This window comes from Verruconis gallopava, assembly GCF_000836295.1.
Source record: "Verruconis gallopava strain CBS 43764 unplaced genomic scaffold supercont1.48, whole genome shotgun sequence".
Classification (NCBI taxonomy): Eukaryota; Fungi; Ascomycota; class Dothideomycetes; order Venturiales; family Sympoventuriaceae; genus Verruconis; species Verruconis gallopava.
The window spans coordinates 29109-51802 of record NW_015622184.1 but is presented as its reverse complement, the minus strand read 5'-3'; the positions used below and the strand labels follow the sequence as shown (position 1 = coordinate 51802).

At 49.4% G+C, this 22694-nt stretch overlaps 9 protein-coding genes across 10 annotated transcripts; 5 read left to right on the top strand and 4 right to left on the bottom strand.

Moving 5' to 3' along the window:
• Positions 1-103: 103 nt before the first annotated feature.
• On the bottom strand, positions 104-3419 carry PV09_08809 (uncharacterized protein). The gene is made up of 2 exons (XM_016362766.1): positions 3126-3419; positions 104-3071 (listed from the first exon to the last, which is right to left on the bottom strand). Exons 1-2 carry the CDS (start codon positions 3356-3358, stop codon positions 1001-1003), a joined length of 2304 nt encoding a protein of 767 aa, XP_016209374.1. The 5' UTR covers positions 3359-3419; the 3' UTR covers positions 104-1000.
• A 442-nt stretch (positions 3420-3861) lies between these two features.
• Positions 3862-4636, top strand: PV09_08808 (uncharacterized protein; the record flags this gene model as incomplete). The annotated part of the gene is made up of 4 exons (XM_016362765.1): positions 3862-3919; positions 3974-3993; positions 4077-4164; positions 4224-4636. The coding sequence occupies 4 exons, from the start codon at positions 3862-3864 to the stop codon at positions 4634-4636; spliced, it is 579 nt and encodes a 192-aa protein (XP_016209373.1).
• Positions 4637-4956: 320 nt separating this feature from the next.
• On the top strand, positions 4957-7593 carry PV09_08807 (uncharacterized protein; the record flags this gene model as incomplete). Its single annotated transcript, XM_016362764.1, has 3 exons — positions 4957-5296; positions 5351-7159; positions 7412-7593. The coding sequence occupies 3 exons, from the start codon at positions 4957-4959 to the stop codon at positions 7591-7593; spliced, it is 2331 nt and encodes a 776-aa protein (XP_016209372.1).
• Positions 7594-8249: 656 nt separating this feature from the next.
• PV09_08805 lies at positions 8250-9503 on the bottom strand. Of its 2 annotated transcripts, XM_016362761.1 has the most exons (3): positions 9350-9503; positions 9023-9171; positions 8250-8965 (listed from the first exon to the last, which is right to left on the bottom strand). In XM_016362761.1, the coding sequence occupies exons 1-3, from the start codon at positions 9366-9368 to the stop codon at positions 8915-8917; spliced, it is 219 nt and encodes a 72-aa protein (XP_016209369.1). In that variant the 5' UTR covers positions 9369-9503; the 3' UTR covers positions 8250-8914. The 2 variants fall into 2 exon arrangements, with proteins under 2 accessions (XP_016209369.1, XP_016209370.1); XM_016362762.1 differs by lacking the exon at positions 9350-9503 and having other exon boundaries at positions 9023-9296.
• Positions 8300-8829, top strand: PV09_08806 (uncharacterized protein; the record flags this gene model as incomplete). The annotated part of the gene is made up of 2 exons (XM_016362763.1): positions 8300-8730; positions 8781-8829. 2 exons carry the CDS (start codon positions 8300-8302, stop codon positions 8827-8829), a joined length of 480 nt encoding a protein of 159 aa, XP_016209371.1.
• A 387-nt stretch (positions 9504-9890) lies between the features above and the next one.
• PV09_08804 (uncharacterized protein) lies at positions 9891-10670 on the top strand (the record flags this gene model as incomplete). Its single annotated transcript, XM_016362760.1, has 1 exon — positions 9891-10670. One exon carries the CDS (start codon positions 9891-9893, stop codon positions 10668-10670), a length of 780 nt encoding a protein of 259 aa, XP_016209368.1.
• A 676-nt stretch (positions 10671-11346) lies between these two features.
• Positions 11347-13793, top strand: PV09_08803 (uncharacterized protein; the record flags this gene model as incomplete). Its single annotated transcript, XM_016362759.1, has 4 exons — positions 11347-11534; positions 11593-11645; positions 11712-13464; positions 13523-13793. 4 exons carry the CDS (start codon positions 11347-11349, stop codon positions 13791-13793), a joined length of 2265 nt encoding a protein of 754 aa, XP_016209367.1.
• A 49-nt stretch (positions 13794-13842) lies between these two features.
• On the bottom strand, positions 13843-17205 carry PV09_08802 (uncharacterized protein). The gene is made up of 6 exons (XM_016362758.1): positions 16980-17205; positions 16768-16828; positions 16012-16721; positions 15704-15958; positions 14423-15655; positions 13843-14362 (listed from the first exon to the last, which is right to left on the bottom strand). The coding sequence occupies exons 2-6, from the start codon at positions 16816-16818 to the stop codon at positions 14308-14310; spliced, it is 2304 nt and encodes a 767-aa protein (XP_016209366.1). The 5' UTR covers positions 16819-16828; positions 16980-17205; the 3' UTR covers positions 13843-14307.
• Positions 17206-17628: 423 nt separating this feature from the next.
• On the bottom strand, positions 17629-21973 carry PV09_08801 (uncharacterized protein). The gene has a single exon (XM_016362757.1). It carries the CDS (start codon positions 21321-21323, stop codon positions 17811-17813), a length of 3513 nt encoding a protein of 1170 aa, XP_016209365.1. The 5' UTR covers positions 21324-21973; the 3' UTR covers positions 17629-17810.
• Between the last annotated feature and the right edge of the window lie 721 nt (positions 21974-22694).

The window sequence follows — 22694 nt, the reverse complement described above, 5'->3', positions numbered from 1 at the left end:
AACGGGCGGAGAGGGGAGTGCCGCGTGTGGTGCCAGCCCGAGCAGGGCATGTCCCGCCCGCCCAAAAAGAAAAGCCTAAACGGCGGATCAGCCAAGGCAGTCGGCATGGTTTAACTTAATTTCATGAAAGTCGCAAATGAAAAAGAGCCGCAACAAAGTTTGACTTTGTTCATGATGACGCGCACCACCGCATTGAGCGCTCGCCGGTCGCAGAGCTTTCTCCCTGCTGCAGCGGCAATCCACGCCCGCACAACGACTTTGCGGGCTCATCAGCGAAACGAGGCAGTTTCTGCTGGGTGCAACATGTCTATTCCAGTCTTCGCTTCAGCTTCATGTCGCGCGTCGCAGCGTAGAAAGGCTGGCTAGCACCGGGTCCGGTGTACAGTCCAGTGCTGTGTCTCCTGCCGGCGCCGCCGCTGGGACTGGCGCCATTGCTCCTTCCGCTGCTGCCGCTGCCGCTGCCGCTCGCAGCGTTGGCTGCTCCTGCTGTGGCCGCGCACTGCTAAAATGGGTGAGTGTGGTTGACTGGCGTGCAGACAGCCGATCCAGCAGGCACGCTCCTGCCAACTTTAGGAGCGTCCATAATCCTTGGCTTCGGCGTAAATCATGTTCTGCACCCCCGTGCCTTCTCGTTTGACCTTCCACCAATCGCACGACTTCCTCGCCGTCGCAGCCATCGCTCACGTCCGCACGCGCCCGCCCATCCACCAAACGTCCTCTTCCCTTCGGCTCTTTCGCAACCGCTCCTACTCCTGTTGTCGCCGATTGATTCTCTCCGTTACTGTACCCACACTCCCTGTCTCGTCCTGGCCCCACCGCAGTTCGAGTCGCTTTTGACCGATTCCTTTCCATCTCTCCCCACAAATGTCTATTCTGCTTGTTGCCAATCTTGATGTGCCCCCCGCTAATCTTGCAGCGCTTATCATCAAATGCAACCTGCTAATCTATCCAAAAGCACCCCATGACCGTGTTAGTCTTCCGAAGTTAGTCCAGCTTCGCGTTAGCTGAATCTTCCCCCGTAATCTCCGCTGAAGAGCCCCAATAGCTCCTCGTCTCTACTGCTGTGAACGAGCGGCCACGACGACGATGCCTCCTTTTCTGCCATTCTTCCAAAATCAAACAGATCATCATCGACTTGATTCCGGGCCCATGCAAACAGGTCGGACACCTCAGCAATCACATTCGTCGTGCTCGTTTCTTCTTCCCCTTGGCCTTCCATGTCCGACGAACCTTGCAGCGGCATCAGATCCTGAGTGCACGCGAGAAAACGTGGAACTTCCGAGCCCAATGGCAACAACAATGTCTGTGCGCTTCCGTGGCTTTTTCCTGCTTCGCCCAATGAGCACAATCTTGCAAGGGCTTCCTCAGTCGTATGTTTTGCCTGTAATGCTATGGCGAGACTTTCTCCTAGACGCTCGAAGACTTGAATTGCCACATGAATGGCCTCTACCGCAGACATGGCCTCAGTTGTTGCTGGATACGCAATCATGTACCCAACAAGTGTCATCGTCGCATTCCATTGCCAGCGGAACGCCTCGTAGTGGTTGTCCAAGATGTTGCCACACCGTAAGGTTTGATATACCATTGAGGTCATGCTTCGGGCATATGAAAGACATGAGCCTGCGCATCTGTCGGCTATTGGCGTTGTCAAATCTCTCGGCCTCGAGAAGCAGATGAAAGGCCGGTATAAGCTCATGATCATGTTCTGATAGTGGAGCTCGAGAAATATACTTTGCTGCCGCTGCCAATGCGGTGTGCTTGCGTCTTCCGCAAGTCGCTCATCGTCTGTCGAACAGCTGCCCCACGCCGCCTCCCTGCCTACCTTTAATGTCACGGGCACGTCGTGCATCCACTTTTGGATGTATTGCATTTGGGTCTCGAGAAAGTTTGCGCACTCTTCAAGCGCTTCGGGCTTTTCGTAAATTGACCTCTGCTTATTCTGGCCCAGAAAACGTGCACATTTGTCGTAGAACATTATGTAGATCGCCCTGGTCGCGAGCACAAGTCTAACGAAATGCACTGCAAATGACAGGAACGACCCTTGCTTGCTCAATCCGATTTGTTGCTGCGCATTCGAGTATGCGAATACTTCATCTGATGGCAAGCTACACGTCACTTCTGAAATATTGACTGCCAACGGTCTTCCCAACTCCATGGCAAACTTCATTTCGAGGGCGTAGAGCAGCCACCACAAGCGTTTTCGAGCCTCTCTCTGCTGTTCGGGCAAATGTTCCTGTGGCTCTAGGTGCAAGCCTAGAATGATGCCTATGCGTATCGCGATCGCTAACAGGCTGTAGGCTGCGTTTTGTGAGTGGAAGTGGGACAGGTAAATCACCGTCAACATGTAACTCTGCAGGATTGAAATGGATGGCGTCTCTAGCTGATTCGTAAGCAACGTTTGACATCTGCGATAGAACCAACGACTTGCGATAATCTCATCGTTCTTGTCCGCTAATGTCCTACATCTTCCGCTAATGGGACACCAAGTCGCGCCATGCTGTAGGCATATAGCTAAAATAGCATCGACCAGAGCAGATGCTCTGCGGAATCTCTGCGACTTGTCCCAAAGCGAGCGGTGATAGTTCCAGAATTCTATCTCATCAATAATCGGATACAAAGGGTGATATTCCTTCCAGAAAATATTGAGATAAAACTCCTCGTAGGATCGCTCCATATAAATCCCATTGATAGGGCCAGCTATGTACTTTAAATTTGACTCGAAATCGGTATTGCTGACCATTCTGAGTTGTTTCGTGAGGGCTTCGACCTGATTTTCTTCGTTCGAGTCTGGCATCAAGCCAGTCAAATGAATATTCATACGAGTAATGAAATAGCAGATAGATGCGGGTCCAAAGCATTGCGTCGTGCCTGGCTCGGTGTCAAGTTGGATGCTCTCCCACGATTTTTTGTTGCCACCATGCTCTAAAAGTGGATCAAGATTTCGTGGCAAGAGATTTGACCTGTTTGATTTCACTCCCGCAATTGGTTCCGCACTATTTCTGTCAGTAGAGTCGGGTATCCGTAGGAGTTGCTCGAGTTCTTGTATCCGTTTATTCAGGCGTTCAATCTCTCTGCAAATCCGACAACGTTCAGCAGTGAGGTTGATCCTTCTTTGACTAACGTACCTGACTGCGCCTGCATATGTTCTGATCTCAATTGAGCCCTCATTGCCGCATGCCTTTCCTTTTCTTCTGCAGTTGAAACATGGCCGGCTATCATCGCACTTGATACGGTACGCTCGACAGTTAGTACAAGCTCTAGCAACCTGCTGCCTCCTTGACCGTGGGGGTTGAAAGGAACGTGTGCTCTCGCCGTTCAACATGCAATGCCCGCTCTCGAACGACAATATATTAAACATATTTCATTCTACGGCTATAGTGTGCATACAAGGCGCAGTGATTGTATCAGATGGATTATTGTCAAGTAATATTTACAGCGGAACTGGAGCTCCTGGCTCTTCTTCAGCTGTACCCTGGTTGTTTCCATTCTCTCGATTTGTCCGGCTGACTAATGGTGACCATGAAGATTTTGCATGTTCGTGATTACGTCGCACATGGTCGATAAAGATCTACGGTCAGGGGCTGATACACACAGCACTTGGCAGCTTTGCACATGGCAAAATCAAAGAATGTGGTCTTCGGATTGTGACGTAGCTTCTTCTACCTAAAAAGAGCAATCGGGTTCTCTAGGTAGCTAACTAGTGTTCGATGGTACGTCATTTAGCAACAGCTCCACAGCTTGTGCAGCCGATTCACGGACATGATGGTAAAACCAAGCAAGGTCAACATCTATCCAAGCTTTGTACGGAGTACTCGTTTGTGATTGTTTAACTTGCTCCATTCATTTCATCACCCAGTAAATATGTCAGAGGTTGAATCACTTCCTTCCGCCCAGCCTAAGGACGTCGTCTACTGCGGAGGTAAGGATCCATGTCACTCTCTATTTGTGTGCTACAGCTAACTTTAGTGTTCAGTATGCTCGTTGCCTCCAGAGGTATGTATTTATGTTCCTGAAATGCATAGAGAGAAGAGCAGCAATAGCTGTTACTTTCACAAGAACGCTGACCGTGTGAGCAGTACTGTGAATTCGGTGGCACGACACAAAAATGCGAGGACTGGCTCAAGGCGAAACATCCTGGCATGCATGCGAAGCTGTATTCGGAAGGTAAGTCGGGGAGAGCACTTGTGGTAGTTCCAGAGGCGTAATCTAACGTTGACTTCTAGAAGTCCTGGCTCAGAACTTATCGTCGTTATCTGTCAAGGCCCAAGAGCGTGCTGCTAAGGACGCTTCGAAGAAAGCTGCAAAGGCGGCGAACGCAGAGGAGCGCGAAGCCGAGAAGCGTGCATCATCCAAAGTTCAAATTAAACGTATTGAACGAAACAAGAGGAAGTATATCACTTGTGTGCAAGGCCTGGAGAACTTCGGCTTTGATCTAAAGAAAGTAGCAAAGGACTTCGGGAAGAAGTTTGCCACAGGCAGCAGCGTTACTAAGGTCCCTAGCGGCGGCGAGGAGATCACGGTGCAGGGAGACGTGGCTTACGATATTGAAGAGTTCATCCTAGATGCGTTCAAGGACATCCCAGAGGACAATGTCGAAGTAATAGAAGAAAAGAAGAAAAAGAGCGCTGCGGGATGAGAGCTGTGACAGGCTTTCATGGCGCATGACGCAGCAAAAGATATGCGTACTTTGAGCGATTATGATGCTAAGTGAAATATTCGGATGAGAAAAGACTGCACGACACGAGCCTTCGTTGTGTGTGGTTGGTGGCTTCGGAGTATTGATGAAATCTCTGTCGCTCCTGACAACAGCGCATCGAAGGTCACGTCACTGTGTGCAGCATTGGCAAGCGGAAAGAGCTTTACGTCTTTGCACATGCCTCTGTTCTCCGTTCGCAACACATCTGCGCTCTTTCTAAGCCCTCAGCCATACAGAACGTCGCAAAATATGTTGTCCTGATGCCGACCCTTGGACTTCTGTCTTGCGCGGTTGAGATTGGAGAGGCAAGAACGCGCCTACGCGAATATAGGACAACTTACTGTGATCGCACAGTTGAGACATTCGTCGCCATTCCGAGCAAGCCCACACCCTTCAGCATTCGGCTCTTCACAACCGGTTATATTGCGCCTGGGCTGGCAATTGCTGTCTACATTGACGGGGTGTACCAGTTACATCGAATCAAGCTCGGAGCTGTACCGTCAAATGGAAAGCTCGAGTTTCATGTCGGACATAACGAGGACCTATTGAAAAACGGCCGTGTCATTGCAAGAGGCTGGTCCTTTCAGAAACATAATATTGGTATGCAATATGAACATGTCTGAATCGGTCGTCAGGATGATCTAATGCCACTAGTCCATGGTCACATAGAGCCTACGATCGACCGAGACACTTTCAAATATCCAGGAACAATCAAGGTTATTGTCCTTCGTTGTGAGAAAAACCCTGAGAGCGAAACCACTGATCCCTGGTCATTCCCACATTTGCCTGCAATCTTTGACGGGTCTGGCGATGAATCACCACGCGCAAGGAGTACGAAATATTCTCAACCTTACAAGAGCCGTCTTCACCAAAGTAAGGGACGTAGATCTCAACCTAGATATTGCAGTTATATTTGTGAAAATGCAAACACAACGTCATTTGATGAAAATGGTTACTGTTTCGCCAATGTGCCTGCGACTATTACACTCGGAGAACGGCATATCACCGTCGATGAGCAAACGGATATGCCTTGTTCAAGCCCTCGCAAGTATCGGCACAACCTGAACCATGGACATCCATTTCAAGATAACAAATATGACGGCCTGCGAAACCAGAGTGGTTGTTATGTTTTACGAAACCATGCGAATGTCGAAGTGGAGTTTCCCACAATAGAGTCAGCAGAATTGTTTCGCAGCCAAGAAGGACCACCAGCAAATAAAAACGCCCGATCATATCCTGCAACGGAAAATCCACCGCCTTATTACCGAATCTCAAAGATGGGTCACATATACGACGAAAGAGGTGCTCAGGGCACTAGTCGTCAGTATATGCCAAATGGGACGACGCTACAACAGCCTCCACAAAGAACTGAGACTCAATGGGGGAATTTTGGTCAGAATTCCGCAAACATCAAATGCTATTGCTATCCACAGGCGTGGCCGGTGGGATGTTTGCAACAGAACGAAGCCGTCACGCAATTTAAGATCGAGCAACTGAAAGATGAAATACGCATGTTAGAAGCAGGTTTACAACCAGATTCTTCCGGCACAACAGCATCCTGCCTTCATCCATCAGCATGTCACGTCATAATTGGCAAGCCAAAGGATTGTCCGCACATGCTCTTCAATCCCTTGGCTCATAACGGCCCGGTTGCATACGGCTTTCCAAATCAATCTTCTACGCATAATTTTGCAAGCCATATAGTCGAACCACAGTGGCCATGGTTTACTTCCAACATGTCGCCAGCTTTCGAGGCAGAAGATCAACTCTCTCCAGCTGGCTGGGACTCAGTCGCTTCTGCAAGTAGCGAAGAAGAAAAGCGAGTCAAAAATAATACGGAAACAGCCGGTTGTAGCCATAAAGCTCGGGGAACTGCGCCCGTCGGTTTCGGCAATGCCGAAGGCGAAGGTAATGCAGTACAGCTAAAAGAAGACAGCGATTGCAATCAAGCTGACAAAATTTCAAATGATGAAGTCAGGTCGAACCAGAATGGCTACTACCAAAATTCTCTTATGAACAGCAAACCACGTAATAGCAAGAGCTCCAATAACGTCGCCATGAATACAATCAATGGAGAGCCAGTCTACAATGATAATGTATGGAACAACAACGAAGATAAAAATAGAGATATCAGCGAGAAGAAACAAAAATCTCACAAAGGTTTCGCGCCATGTTCAAAAGACATTGACAAAGAAGAGATGCCAAATACGAAGTCCTACTGGCGGGTTGGCAATTTGCATCAAATGAATGAAGAGGACGCCAAAAACAATAGACCCGGCAAGTATACTAAACCAGAAGAGCCGATCTCCACAATAGCTGAAGAAAAGGCAAAGTCAAACCACCTAGAACATCAAGTGCAGTGCGGCAAACCTGCTGAAAGGCAGTATCGTACTTCTGCTCCACTCTATTGGGACAAGGTCGACGAGCCTTTCGCAGTGTTTCGATTTAAGTATTGCAGCAAAGGTAAGCCATCCTTGATCCTTTGGTTCTAGGTTTACGAGTTACACCAATGATGATGTGGCTTTGCAAGCCACTCAGATACTTGTGAAGCTCCTTGATCGAAAGAGACCCTGTGTTTGGTGGCTTCCGCTACCTAACCGAGTCTGCCGCTCTTGGTGGCTACTGATCAAGGAAAGGCAAGTCTGAGGCATGAATATCTTTATTGATTTTGATTAAGTTTAGCACATTGATACTATATGCTGATCTTTTGTACAGACATGCTGAAGGAGATTCTGGGTAAAGATATTGTCGAGAGCAAGGAAGAGTTTCAACAATGGCTCAACTCACTTTCCAAAAAGCAACTTATTGCAGAGATCATGAAGGAGAAAGTGGAAGAAAATTCGGACATTGATGGTGGGAAAAATACAAGCAGTAATCGAGATCAGGCTTCGACTTGAGATACGGATAATTTGAACCAGGGTAAAAGCAATCGCCCAGGGTGTCATTCAACTAGGTGGGGACAAAGTTTACACAAAGCGCTAGTTGGTGACTTAACAATAATTTACTCTGTGAATACAATATGTTTGCTTATTGCTAAGTATTTGTTTCTTTAGTCTATTCTCGTCCCTTGTATTGGAATCAACTCAAATAGAAGTGTCTCGGAATTATAAAACAAAAAGGTAGAGGCCCGCTACGAGTATTACTAGGCATGATGAGAAATTGAAGATGGATATGTTTATGAATTGATGAAAATAAAGGGACATGGTAGGATCAAGTCCAGGAGTTGAAACCTGTCGTGTGAAAGTAGACAGCAACTGTGTTTGGGCAGGGTTTGAGTCCACTCATGATGCTGGAGCCTCTTGTGCACTTCGGGAATTATTTCAGTTACCTGACTAGGCAAGTTAAAGCCAAGTAAGTCGTTGACAGTTCTTTCTCGCCGAACAGTTACAGCGTAAGCCCACGGCCCCCGAAAAGTTGAGTAATCACAACCTTACAGAGGTTATTTCTCGAAAAAGCAAAGACATATAAGATGAAGACGTATGTCAAATGACATCGACACTGGAATGTAACTTCAAGCAGGTAGCGGGGCCTTCAAGCTTTGTCAGGAAGGCTTGGAAAATCATCGAATTGTTCTCTTCATATTCGCTATTGAGACTAATCATCATGCCTTCCGGCGGTTGTTTCTGTGGAAATGTTCGCATCTCCTATCAAGGAGAGCCTAAAAGGAAGGTTCGTGCTCGCCCTTTCTATACGACAAGTTTTGTTTCCAGCAAAAAAGCCAACATTCGTGCCACACAGGCTTTGTGCCACTGCGTCGACTGCCGAAAGATCTCCGGGAGCACATACTCGACAAATATCCTAGTGGCGGAGAATGATTTTACAGTTTCCGGCAGTCCAAAGCAAATTTCCACGACTGGCGAAAATGGAAACATGATTACCAGCTATTTTTGTGGCGACTGCGGTTCAACGCTCTGGCGTGAGGGCGTGGGGTTCCCCGGGCTGAAGATTATCAAAGCCGGAGTGATGGACGACTTATATGGATTGGACAACGCGAAACCAGAGATTGAGTATTATTCAGAGCGTCGCGTTGCATGGTAGGAGTTCGCACATGTTTCCGAGAGCTACTGACTGAGCGCAGAGGTAGGGTACCTCAGATTCCAGGTTCTGATGGCATGCTCAAGATGGGAGCATAGAGCAAGGTAGAGGGATGAGATACATGAAACCTCATAGGGCCAACGTCTGTAGCGGAAATAGATCTAAGTATGAATCAAGGGTAAATCATTCTTCCTCATCGTCATCATCGACGTCGGGTAGGTGCTGCTTGATCCGCTGCTTTAGGTTAGTAATCATAATCGGAAGATCATGCCATGATGTAAGGCAACGAACAGCTTTGACAAGGCGCTCTAGCTCATCTATCTTATCCGGTTGGATCAGACAAGTCTGCATGTCTAGTTCTTGAAGTATGAAGCCTTTTCGCTCATTGTCGATTTGCTTGATGATGGCCATGACTGATTCGTCCGCCTGGACGAGCACACCTATGCGCTTACGCATTAGAATGGTTTTCTGCCATCTAGGGAGTAGTAGAGAACGAATATTCAACTTTCTTCTATGAATTAACGCGCGGCGAATTACTTCATGACTGCAATACCTTGAAATGACCCAACGAGGCAGACAGTGCGCATGTGAATCAGGGTCACAGTGGATCAAACTTACCACGTATAGCCTTGACCATAGTAAACGAAAGGGTCACGGCGAATATGCCAACTGACGATCGGAAGATGCTAGATTTACAGAAGAAAAGTTCTGCTGTGTTGTATCAATATCCATGCGACGACTGACTTTTCGAGGATAGATGGTGGTGTCGTCGTCGTCGTCGGGGGCAGGCCAAAACATAGGGTCCCGCGTGTAAATTAGGGTCCTGCTACCCAGGACACGCTAAACCAGTCGAGGGCGGATCCTTGCTCGCCGCTGCTGTATCGTTCCAAGATGACTTTAATACTAGCATGTTGAGCGGCGTGCACGCCAGCAATCAACGTGCTTCCTCCAAAACCGAGTCTCTACCCTGCTCCAAACGTGGTCCGAAGAATGTGACCGCTCCACGCCATCGTTTAACTCTCTGTTCAGACCAAGCCATGTGTGTGTGAGGCATTCCGCGCCTCCCGCAGCTTTTCGAGACTGCTACTATTGCATGCCACCTCTTCACGATTTGCGCCTTGAATACGACCCATTTCCCCACAGAGTCGTTATTTACTCCATGAGCCACTCGAAGACATCACCCTATTCTCGGAAGCTTCAGGCCAAGCCCCTTTCTCTACCGATCCTTGCGTCGATATTTGCCATGCCGGTATCACTCGCTACAGCACAAATAGCTGACAATGCGACTGCTCCAACAACAACCTTTCAAAGCTCGCTACCTTCCATGTCTGCGAGCAACGAAGACCCTGTTTCATCAACTGTTCCCCTTTTTTCGCAACCATCTAGCAACAAAAACGACCCGGGCATATCCGATCAGAATGACGACGGCGACGTAGACGACCGCCATAGCGGGCTTATAAACTACTACTTCGTTTTCCTAGCGCTATTTGTCTTCCTTGCCTTCCTCGGCGTCTATTTCCTTAACCGTCGGAGGCGCGCTCGCAAATTGGCCTATCGCAATTCAGCACAGAATGCTCTGGCTAGGGATATGGACGGGTGGGTGAGCAACGCGAGGAGGTGGCATTGGAGGAATGGATCAAGGAGCGAAAGAGACGAGGGATTGAACGAGCTCGGTCAGGCTCCACCGGCCTACTCGGCGAAGGCACACAGCAGGGAGCCCTCGGCAGAGGAAGGAAGCATGACCAATGAGCTTCAGATCCCATTGCCGACCGTAGCGAGAGAAGAGATATATAGGGATATGGTCAAGCCCCCAGCTTACAGCGAAGCCATACGCTTGGACAGCAATGCCGGCTCATCTTCATTAGGTAGAGTCCAGCCATCGTCTGCTTCTCTGGAAGCAGACGAGAGAAGCCATGATGGACCCACTACGCGTTCATGAGGAATGGCGAATAAGCATTAGATCAAGACTCAGCTGGGTTGGCGAGAGGACTGGAACTGCGAGACATGACTTTCATTCGCAACATACATAACGTGCATCAGCGACGGCGCTTTGGTTTCCCCGGCGAAGTATCAGAAGAATAATGTTTTGGCGAGCCTCATTAGAGGCCGTCTCCTCAAAGTTGAACTGTACATAGGATTGTAATATCGTTCTTAAGCTGATGGAGCCTCGTCCCGGCTGGACAGATTTGACAGTTGCTGATTGGCTGCAAAGGTGCAACCAGCGCTTTTGCGAGGCTGGAGGTATGGCTGCCATGTCCACGTGTCTGGACAGACGAACTTGTGTGGGCGCAAGAGCGCATGTGAGTACGGGCAGAGGGCCTTCTCTCTGTACGTTCCAGCGCCAGCCGTGGCCGGGCCAGAGAAGTGCAGAGGAGCTCCTCTGCTGCGGTTTCAGCTGGCAGCCTCCGCAGCCTCCTCCGTCGGGCTAGCCCAAAATGTCTGCGGGCCCTGGACAGGCCTTGACTTACGCAAGCTGTCCTCCCCAAACACGCGGCGTAACTGAAGCGGAACTGGCCATTTGTCCTAGCAAAGTATTCGCTACCTTTTCGTTCTCCTTCTTTCCTTTTCCTTCCCTTGCTCTTCATTTCTGTCCTTCGCCATAAAGGAAAGCCGCAATGGCTTCTTCCCAGTCAGCCTTCGACCCTTTCTTTAGGGGCGAGGGCGCGGTTGCTACTCGGACGCTTCTTCGTGTTGTCATTCTGGTTCTCATAGCATCCGCCGCCGTGTCTGCCCGCCTCTTCTCTGTGATCCGCTTCGAGAGCATCATCCACGAATTCGATCCTTGGTTCAACTTCAGGGCAACGTACGATCAGGTCCAGGTGCTGCCACATTGTGTTTGTGAAACGCTGACGCGTGAACAGCAAGTATCTGGTCCAGCATGGCTTCTACAAGTTCTGGGATTGGTTCGACGACCGTGAGTTTGCTTGCCGGTCCAGTTACAAGATCAAGCCTTCGGTCAGGAACTGATATGTGAGCTTAGGTACATGGCATCCACTCGGCCGTGTCACCGGCGGCACCTTGTATCCAGGTCTCATGGTCACTAGCGGCGTGATTTACCACCTTCTCCGCACCCTCGCCCTCCCTGTCGACATCAGGAATATTTGCGTCCTCCTTGCCCCAGCTTTCTCCGGGCTTACTGCCTTTGCCACATACCTTCTCACCTCTGAGATGTCGACCTCGCCTTCGGCCGGCCTCCTCGCAGCCGCATTCATGGGGATCGCTCCAGGCTACATCTCCCGTTCAGTGGCTGGCAGCTACGACAATGAGGCAATAGCCATCTTCCTCCTTGTGTTCACCTTCTTTCTTTGGATCAAGGCGGTAAAGGAAGGCAGCGCCATGTGGGGTGCTTTTGCTGCCTTGTTTTATGGCTACATGGTCTCTGCCTGGGGAGGCTATGTCTTCATTACCAATTTGTTGCCTTTGCACGCTTTTGTGCTGATCTGCATGGGCCGCTACAGTCCAAGACTGTACGTCAGCTACACGACGTGGTATGCACTAGGCACTTTGGCCAGTATGCAGATCCCGTTCGTTGGCTTTCTACCTATTAGAAGTAGCGAGCACATGTCCGCATTGGGTGTGTTTGGGCTGCTTCAGATTGTCGCCTTTGTTGAATACGTACGGACGCAGCTCCCAAACCGACAATTCCAAACCATGCTTCGATCATTGGTCTTGTTCGTCTTCGTTATCGGTTTCGGTGGACTGGTCCTACTCACAGTGACTGGCGTAATCGCTCCATGGACAGGCCGCTTCTATTCTCTCTGGGACACTGGGTATGCAAAGATTCACATTCCCATTATTGCATCTGTGTCGGAACACCAGCCGACTGCTTGGCCTGCCTTCTTCTTCGACTTGAATATGTTAATCTGGCTATTCCCGGCAGGGGTTTACCTATGCTTCCGTAGTTTGAAGGATGAGCATGTCTTTATCGTGATATATGCTGTCTTGTCAAGCTATTTTGCCGGTGTCATGGTGCGCTTGATGCTCACATTGACTCCTGTCGTCTGTGTGGCTGCCGCTATGGCTTTGTCCCAAATTCTGGACACCTATCTTGTAGTCGAGTCACCAAAGGAGCCAGAAAATCATCAGAACGGTGAGACTAAATCAGCAGCAGCCACTGGTGCCTCCCTCGTCACAGAAGGTCTCCGATCAACAAAAGCACCATTAGTTGGAGTATATTCAAATATGTCAAAGATGGCCGTAACCGCCTGCAGCATTATCTATCTACTTATATTCGTGGCGCACTGTACCTGGGTCACCTCCAACGCCTATTCATCTCCATCCGTCGTTCTCGCGAGTCGGCTTCCAGATGGCAGCCAGCACATCATTGATGATTACAGAGAAGCATATTATTGGCTGCGCCAGAATACACCCTACAACGCGAAGATCATGTCATGGTGGGATTATGGCTACCAGATTGGCGGCATGGCTGATCGGCCAACCCTGGTTGACAACAACACCTGGAACAACACACATATCGCGACCGTAGGCAAGGCAATGTCCTCGAGGGAAGAGGTTAGCTACCCAATCATGCGTCAGCACGAGGTGGACTATGTTCTCGTCGTGTTCGGTGGCCTCCTTGGCTATTCTGGCGACGATATTAACAAATTTCTCTGGATGGTTAGAATTGCAGAGGGCATCTGGCCTGAGGAGGTAAAGGAGCGAGATTTCTTCACTCCACGAGGCGAGTACCGTGTTGACGACCAGGCCACTCCCACGATGCGTAATAGTTTGATGCAAGTTCCACAATAGTCTTCTAGTCATGATATGCTGGGCTAATAACTCTCTAAACAGGTATAAGATGTCCTATTATAATTACGACAAGCTCTTTCCTGCAGGTCAGGCTACTGACCGAGTCCGTGGCGCCCGACTACCAGCAGAAGGTCCACAATTGACAACGCTTGAGGAAGCCTTCACCAGTGAAAATTGGATTATCAGGATATATAAAGTCAAGGACCTTGACAACTTTGGAAGAGACCACGCCGCCGCCGCTGCTTTCGACAAAGGTCACAAGAAGAAGAAGGCACTGAAAAAAAGAGGAGCAAGAGTGCTACGTGTTGACTAAGACGTGGAATTGAAGAAACATCATAATTTGTATAATACATGAAACCTCACGCTTGAAGAAGTCTTTTATGGACATGGCGTCTACAGAGTTACATTGGGTAAAGAATGGTTTGCAATAGCACCAGCAAAAGTCAAACTGGTAACGTGGGAATGTCAATATCATTTGTCCAGAAATGATTATGCCAAGATATACTTGATTATTTGGTGGTGTAACCAGATCCTCAAGCTCGCAATTTGATAGAAAGATACATCAAGTGGGTATACACATTTTCAGAGTATTGCAACTGTGTATGAGGAGAAAACGGGAAGAGAAGCTAGTTTAAATAGGCCGTCCACAAGTATTTTGGCTTGCATAATCATTCGTCAGCTTTCCATGAGTCCAAATTTCGACTGGGAATCCCAAGGAGTCCTAAGATCAATTCTACAGGACAATTCAGGCTCCGCCTTCATGGAATGCTTTGATGATCCATGGTACTTTCCATCTTCACATGACCGACATCTTGAATGGTCACAGTTTATGTCAGAGCATCTCGCGTACAGTTTGTATAGTTGCGTGGTACCGCATTGACACTATTTCTAAGGTGTTAAAACAGTACTCTTAAGAATACAAGGCAGTGGAGCAAAACCTACGCATGACCAGTTCGCCTCATTGATTTTTTTTCGTGCTCATCATCACTGCTCCCACATCCGTCAACTCCTCGTTTACGCTTCTTTGGATTCTTGGGGCGGAAGTCGGATATCCTTGGATCGTGGCCTGGAGCTCGTTGCTCTTCCCGAAACCACCGTTGCAATCTGTCTTTCGTAGCATCTTCCTTCTTCAAGTGGTACTCCAGGCTGACATACTCCTCCATGCTCCTGCCTTCCTTGGTGACATGGTAGTCGATATGGTTAGCGCGATCCATGTACCTGCCGTGCCCTTCTTGAATAACTTTCTTATCTCCAATGGCGTTGACATCCGTCCACTGAACGGTTTTAACGCAAAACCCACACCATCCAAAACCAGGCCCATGATCCGGTGGATGGTAGCGAAGCATCAAATCCTGTAGTGTTGACTTGTCTTTGATATCATGAACGAACTTGAGATGATTTTCAAACGTAGCTTGTGATGTGTGCACAAATCCGCATTTACCAGTAGTACTTGAAGGGTCTAGTTCGAGACAAACACGAATGGTATCACTTTGATCGTGACAAATTTCTCGTCCTCTCTTTCCACAAGTACGCTCATGACGTTGCCAGTCAGATTTACTACCAGATCGATGATGACAACCTATAGCGGTACATACGTAGGGTAAGGTATGACGCTTCAAATGCTTTTTCAGCTCAGATTTCCTTTTAAATATCTTTTTGCATCCATCATAAGAGCAGAGGATACCGGTGGCGTGATGTGTGAGGCTTTCCTCATCGCTGGAGTTATTGCTACTTCTGTTAGAATGTTGGCTGTTTCCATCTCCTGATGAATGGACTTGTTTCAGAATACGCAGATTAGCGTCATCCTCTAATGTGGCAGTAGCAGAGAGGGAGTGGCTAGCAGCCGATTCAATGCACGCCAGGGTACGAGAATGATCGTTCGGTTGGTATGACTTCAGGCTCTGGCGAACTTCCGCAGCATCGGACCGTTTACACTGCGAATATGCACTTTGATCCAAAGCGGACCCGAAGCGTTTCGTAATCTGCTTCAAGCAGTGAGGCTTTGGATCCTTTAAAAAGAGTGCTGTCTGATGCTGATGTAAGCTAGAATCATCAGAATCAATGGCTGTCTCGGCCTGAGTATTAGAGCCGGCACCAGTGCCAACACCGTCCAAATCATTGTCCATGGCCCTTATACTCATAATATTTGAGGATGACGCAGCTTTAGCTTCCGACCTAGAACAGGTCAGATTTTTTTTTGTGGTAGACTTCCTTTGTACTTACTGTGCAATCATATCAGTCACATTGAAATCTTTATGCATGCGCTCCAGGTGTTGTTTGAAATTATCAAGCCTTGGCCATATCTTTCCAGGTGTTTTGCAACCAGGTACAGCACATTGAAACTTTCTGGCTTTACTAAGAATTTTGTGTACACTGGCTTTGTGTCTGTTCAGATCATTGACAGTACCAAATCCTTCGGTTCTGGAACACCCTGAAACATCACACTTATGCGGCTTTTCATGAATGAGCATGTGCTTCCTACATCGATATTAGCAACGGCAATTTGATAGGCTGAGCCACTTGCAACTAACTTGAGTTCTGAGGGACACTTGAGGGTTTTCTGGCATACTTTGCACGATATTTTGCCGCCTTTGCTTGGTTTTGATGTCTTCGACATGGATGTCACAGTTCGATCGGGGGGGCCAGGCCCATCATCAGAGCCATCATCAAGTTGGGAATCGTGCATGGACGCCATGTCAAAATTTTGAATCTGCGCACGAAGGTTTGATAAGTCCCCTGTATGACCGTGATACGATTGGCTAGTGACGGATGATTGAGGTTGAGTTTGATATCCAGAGTCAGAAAAATGGTAGCTTTCAGAGTCCAGTCCTTCCTGGAACGCTGAATCATGTGTATCAGCGAAAATGGCGTCAAACAGGATAGCGTCTGACGGAATCCAAGGGGACTCTGGATCGTTTACAAACTGATCTATTCGATCAGAGGTCCCGAGATTTGACGACGCAGCCTCTAGTGGTTGCAATAATATGTCTCCGATAAAATAGGGTGGCGAAGAATTTTGTAAAGAGACCGGTGTTGCGTCACTCCAGATTTCTATTTTTTCGTTCTCAGAGACGTCTACCGAATCAAGGCCGAGATGGTGGTGGCCGCTTGGAACATCAGAGCAACTCCAGGCTCCTTGAGCTGATATATCATGGCTCCTGGATGTAATGGGATATAAATCTGCAGAATATCGTGGATTCCAGCTTCCGCCTTGAAGTTGCAATACTACATCGAAACAAGCCTGGCGAGAGGTTAGTTTCCGTGATGAAGAGGAATTACACACCTACTTCTTCTACAATCTGCGACTGCTGGTGCCTGTCAGAGAAGTCCATTACCATGGGGAGAACTCTGCGCTGAGTTAGCACACTTCTGGACTACTTCGTTGGAGCATATAGCAGTCTTGGTTCTCGAAGCCACCAAGAGGGCTAGTATGCAATTAACAACGCACACTATACGCCGCCTAAAGCGCACGAGGCAGAAGAAAAAGTCTGCAACATACCTGGTTTCACGTTCAGTACAGTTAGAGGTAATCAAAGGAGTATCATCCAAAGCACTACAAGGAAAGTGATCCGAAGCTTGTAAATTAACGTGTGAGGACGAAGAGAAGAAGCAGCCGGGAGCCCTAATCCCTCGCGGGAAAGGGCAAAAAGATCTCCCGAAGGACAGCAACGTCAGCTTGACCACGAAACTCTTAATTTGGAGGCCGCCCAGAACGCAATTCGAGGAGGGGGTTGAACAGCTTGGCCAGAGAAGGCTAGGGGCTCAACAAGAAACAAGGCGGTCTGATCGACTGGGACCGCCACCCAATCATCAATCAGAGTTGTCATACACAGCTGCGCGTCGAGCTCCTCGCATGCATAACTAAGTTGCACAGCCCTCTTGCTCTACAGTGAAAGCAACAGGGATCAAAAATCCAAGTCTGCGCTAGCGCTCTTACATCACGATCAGGTGGCCTTCTGGCCTCGTTTTTGTGCCCGCGGTGCCCGGAATGCTAGCCTAAGCTTAGAGTAACTCTCATCTCACCGAGAGTGTGATCTGCTGCTGCAAAGCCGCGGGTTGGTTGTGCAAAAGAGAGTGTCTGTGCGGAAGACTTTGCTGGGTCGGGTTATACCAGTGACCCAAGTCCCGGATGCTACTCTGCTTGCAGATGTGGCACGTAGAAAAATACGTTCGGGATTTTCCTAACCCTACAGGACATCACATAGCTTCAAGAGTCCCAACCCTGCTTGGTGGAGAAAAACTTTAATATTCGATGGAACAAAAATCATACAGGGACTAATAAATGAACCCAAAGATAGACTCTAGTTACAACCGTCATTCATATCGTAAGTCATCCAGTCAACCCGTACGTCTGATGAAGGCTGTGGGTGCTGCCTTCCGGTGAGTAACCGAGGCTAGCAGGGGTATTGCTCGTTGGCGTAAGATAGACGTTGGTCGCTGCGAGAGGCTCTTGCATAAAAATCCCAGAGGCTTGTGGAAAATACATCTGCCGATTTCCGTTACTGTCATACTGCGTTGGACCTGCGGAAACTAAGTTTCGATCCTGAGCACTTCCTGGTGAGCAAGTCGCTCCCGGCCGCATGAAGTCCGGCTCGTTATACGACGAGGCTCTGGATCGCGACTGAATTGAAGGCGGAGGATAGGAATTGCCTACCATGCTTAGGCTGCCTGTGGCTAGTTCTGCTTGTGTAGTTGCCATCTGGGCTTGAATGTTCATGGTTATTGGCGGGTAGCTATGCATGGCGGGAGAAATAAGACAATTGTCAACACTCAATACACTCTGCGGCTCCGTTTCCAAGGACATGGGCTCGTCGCAGAGGAAAGTGGGAAGTTCATCTAGGGGTTTGGTGGATACAGACACCGGTTGCCGTATGTTCTGAGCCTGTTTCCTTGCGTGCTCAACGGTCGTTTTCTTGTACCCCACAAGGGGAAGAATTGGCATAGATATTTGTTCCATGTGCTTTGCCAAGTGTACTGTCAGCTTCTTCCAGCTGGTGCAGATATTGCCGCAAAATTTGCACGGCTCGTCTTTGGGTTGCTTCGAAGAATCCCTGTGGCATTTGTCTACCAAGGCCCAGACGTCTTCTACACCATCTCCAGACAATGCTGACTGGCTCTGCCAGTTCTGTGCGTTTTCCAGGTGCCCTTTTTGTCCGCCGGCGCGTCCAGTGCGTACTTTTGGTTCAGGTACTTTGTGCTCGCGTACAAGATGCTGCACGAAGTTGTCTTTTCTGTAGCATGTATGGTTGCATTCCTGAACACTGCAAACCCAATATTCAAGTTGCCGGTGCCTCTCGTTTTCATGTCGCACCCAGTCAGCCTTTCGCTTGAAAGATTTTGGCTCATTGCATTGTCGAAATGTGCAGGTGAACGGCTGTACATCCTCATGTACATGCTTTGTCCAATCGCTTGGTTTATAGAACTTCTTAACCTGGAAGCATAATGGGCACTCAAATTCAGCAGGCAATCGGTTTACGGGGGGAAGCAGCACGCCTGTTGGGAATTGTGCAGCAACAACGTTCTGGCCGACATTTCCAGCACCTAGATCATCGTCTGTCATTCCAGGGCGAACGATCTGAAAGCTGACCAAATTATTTTCTGATTCTTTGTTTCCTGGTCGCGGCGGTAGATCTTGGGATTGTCCTCCAGATAGCAGGCAGAATGCCTTGGACGAACATACACCTAATGCAACACTTTGGGCATGATTCGTCTTCAAGCTGACTAACCGCTCATATCTTTTCACTTGCTCCTGTGCGATTCTGTCAAGGAGGAAATCTGCAAGTCTTGGATTCAGTTGTCGTGCATTGTATTTGAAGCCGTCATATGTCGGAATGATATGCATGTCGGTTCGTACCGACAAGTTCATGGTCAGTCCATCCGCGGAAGCTCCCGTATCCTCGTTTTCACTATCATAATCAGCTGGCGGAGCAACTTGAGGCGCTGGTTCAGCTCGATGCTGAAGTGGCGAGGCAAGAGTGGGCATTGGGGGTCCGCCATGTTGCGTCATGAGTTCTGCAAGTCCCATCTTAGGCGACCTTCCTAGATCGCTGCGACTTCTGCTCCGCCAAATTTGCTTAATCGCGCCAGATGCTGCTGAGGCGACTGCTTTGGGTGACCTTGCATCATTGGCTGGCGACGACACGCTCGTGTCAACTTTTGGCGTTTTGGGTCGGCCAAAACTGCCGATACGTTTCGGTGCAGCGAATGGACCCTGTCCATCCTTAGGGGAGCACGCTGATCCCGAACTTGCATTCTCAGCCTGCTCGACCGGATGGCTGCTTTTTCTTTTAAGTTTGTTGCTGTTGTTACGACTTGGAAGGAAGTTCTCGAGGAAGCTGTTCTTGCGTCGCACTGGTATTCTCTCCGATTGTTGCGGACTGAGCAAAAGTTTCGATATACCTGTTGCACCACGAATGCTTCCAACATCAGATTCACTCATCCTTCGAGAGCCAAGAGTGGCCGTAACGGATGCGCTATCAATATCTTTCGCGCGCTGTCGAAATCTCATGATAGCAATATTTGCTGTGATTCCTGCAACGGCTTTCTCCAGAGGGTCACTTGACATGTTTGTCTCATCTCTACTGGAGCTAAAATACTGGATCGCGTCAAACTGACCCGGTAACGAAAAGTATGCTTCCGACTCAAAAGGGTTGACGCTCGCTGGGGGAGAATCCGGTTCGCTATCATCCTCGTAATCTTCGTCATCATCCATTTCGCTTGGGACGTTAATAGTTAAACCCGGACCTGGAACAGCAGGAAGACTGTGCAAGCCGTGATAAAGATATCCACCATAACTGCTGTGGGGGCTGTCATTCGTGCTTTTGGCTCGAGGCCTCGGCTTGACCTTGCTGCGGCTAGGAAGAGCTTGTGGACTGAGTTCCTCACTGCTTCCAAGTTCGTTATTGCTCAGCCAGTCCTCCACCTCAGCATTTCTCTCGTCCAATCGCTGTTGCTTCTCGAGCTCATCCAAGGAAGGTATCTCGTTCGAGTTTAAGATAGCGCGATCACTTGGGGCCAAACCTGCGCGATGACCATTATGGGCTATGCTATGGGCGCCCACGGGCTGGTTTTGGGTTGGTTCCAGAGCTTCAGGTGTCGGCTGATGGCCATTCTCTTCTTCATCGAATAATTCGTCATCAGGATAAGGGGATAGGTGGGCCTTACTGCTGTTGCGACGGCGAATATGTTGTCTTGGCTCGCTGTCATGGACAAGACCATCTTCATACTCGTCAATCGTTACAACAAGCTGGGGCTGCAAAGGAAGAGGGGCCACTTTAGCGCGAAGATTTTGGGCGGTAGAGTGCATTGTTTGTTGTTGTTGCTGAGCGTGCTCAGAAGCAATGGCAGAGGTATCGGTAATAAGACCGGGAGCTTCAGCGCCTAGATCAAGCGAAACAGCTTGTGAGTGCGTAGCTGCTGGTCCTTGAGAACTTAATAGACTCGAGGTTGTAATAGTGTTTATCATCTGCGAGCTGTTAAAATCTGAGAAGCTGTGGTCGAAGCTCGGCGTGCCGTAATCGCTTATTGCATCGGCAAGCGCTGGAGCATCAGATGCATACTCCGAGGAACTGAATGTTTCGTGCGCTGTTGATGGTGATAGGCTTGATGCGGGGTGTAAAGCGGAGGAGCCGAACGTGGCGCCTTGGTGGCGATACATCTGTACATCTGAATGCGCATACAGCGAGGGAGAATAATACGTTGAATTGGGCATGGTATCGAGCATTTGGCCATGCCACGGATCTTGATCATAGTTACTTGAGCTCGCTGTCATGCCAGGAGTACTGCTTTGATCGTGGTGTGACCAGCTTTTCGTATCATAAGCTGTGCTGGTGGTTGAAGACATCGTAGTGGCTCTCAACTCTGGCGTGGAGCTGTAAACGCTTGGCTTTTGCGACTCTCGTACGCGAAGGGTTTTTTGCGGCAAGTCAAGCAAAACTCTTGAAGACACGCAGCTAGGCACCGGTAATCATTTTATGACTGTTTAGCTGCAGTGGATGGATTGCAGTCTCCCACAGGCTCGAAGATGTTGGAGAGAAAAGGATAGTATTCGTGGAAAGTAACAAGAGGTTTGGAAGGAGAGTCAAGTCTGCCCGGCCACCAAGGAATCCAAGGACAGGCCGTTTGAAAAGGCGCGCGCCATTCACAGCCACCAACCACGGGAAGCGCTTGTTGCAGTACGCAACGCAAAGAACACCAAAATAGCTTTCCGAGCTCGGTCAAGAGAGACTGAAGATAGGACAAAGCGTCACGATCAGCAGCTATGACGGCATGCGAACAAGAGGGAAGCCCGCGGGAGGTGGCGATGTATGGGAGCTTTGGGGTAGATTGCTCTTGTCCGTGGCGGACTCGAGGCGTTAACGCGGATGCGGCGCAGAAAGCGCCGAGACGTCGCAACAGACAAGACAGTGGCAGTCCGTGCTTCGTCTCTGCGGCCTTGAGAATCGTCTCTGGAATCGAGGCAGATTTGGGAACGGGGATGGGACGAGCATCACAGCAGCGGACGTGAGGGCAGCAAAGACGGGCACAGCCTCCCTTGGTGGAAACGGGAGCCCATCGACACACTCGCGCTGCACTCTCGTGCTGCACAGCCTCCAAGCCTGGTGGCACGAGACTGTGCAAGGCGAGCCTGCTCGCCGTTCGCTGCGTCGGAGCGCAACGCCAGGCTGTGGACTGCGCCCTAAGCGAGTCTCTGAGAAGAGGCGCCAGCCTGGTGCTCCAAACTCACATCTGCGAGCCTCTCTGGCCCTGCGGCCGGCCATCCTAGCGCTGGAGTCACGCTGCGATGAGAGATTCGTGATGGATGAGCGCTGCGAGATATCCGTCCCGGTGTGTCGCTTCGGCGAGTCATGTCACTTGACATCGGCAATGACACCCAAGTTATCTGCAAGTTGGCAGAGCCCATCCGTGTGCGCGCAACGTCTGCCTGCCGGTAGCCCTCCGGCCATCGGCTGCTACTGTTTTCCTCCTGCTGGCCTCAACAACGCTGGCTGCCCAGGCCGACAGTCACGCCCGTGCAGCGATCGCTAGCAAAGAGAATGAGATGGCGTCGTCCCAGATTAACTTAAGTTAAGTTAGTGGTCAAGCACATCACGTGAGTTGGCGTCCACCGCCGCCACCCAAAAGCATGACATACGCCATTTGGAACATGCGTCGGTGTAGGATGTCGTGAACACGCGGCGCCCACTTCCTTTCAGCAAGACAGACTTGGGTGACG

Bases quoted from the DNA above. Each gene is read 5' to 3' on its own strand.
- PV09_08801 (XM_016362757.1), bottom strand. From the start codon at position 21,323: ATGTCTTCAACCACCAGCACAGCTTATGATACGAAAAGCTGGTCACAC.
- PV09_08805 (XM_016362761.1), bottom strand. The intron at 8,966-9,022 runs GTTCGTTGCCTT...AACCTAAAGCAG, and splicing joins TAGAGCGCCTTGTCAAAGCT to CGGATCAAGCAGCACCTACC.
- PV09_08802 (XM_016362758.1), bottom strand. From the start codon at position 16,818: ATGGTAATGGACTTCTCTGACAGGCACCAGCAGTCGCAGATTGTAGAA. The intron at 15,959-16,011 runs GTTAGTTGCAAG...ATATCGATGTAG, and splicing joins AAGTGTCCCTCAGAACTCAA to GAAGCACATGCTCATTCATG. The intron at 15,656-15,703 runs GTAAGTACAAAG...GACCTGTTCTAG, and splicing joins GTGACTGATATGATTGCACA to GTCGGAAGCTAAAGCTGCGT.
- PV09_08809 (XM_016362766.1), bottom strand. From the start codon at position 3,358: ATGTTTAATATATTGTCGTTCGAGAGCGGGCATTGCATGTTGAACGGC. The intron at 3,072-3,125 runs GTACGTTAGTCA...TCGGATTTGCAG, and splicing joins ACATATGCAGGCGCAGTCAG to AGAGATTGAACGCCTGAATA.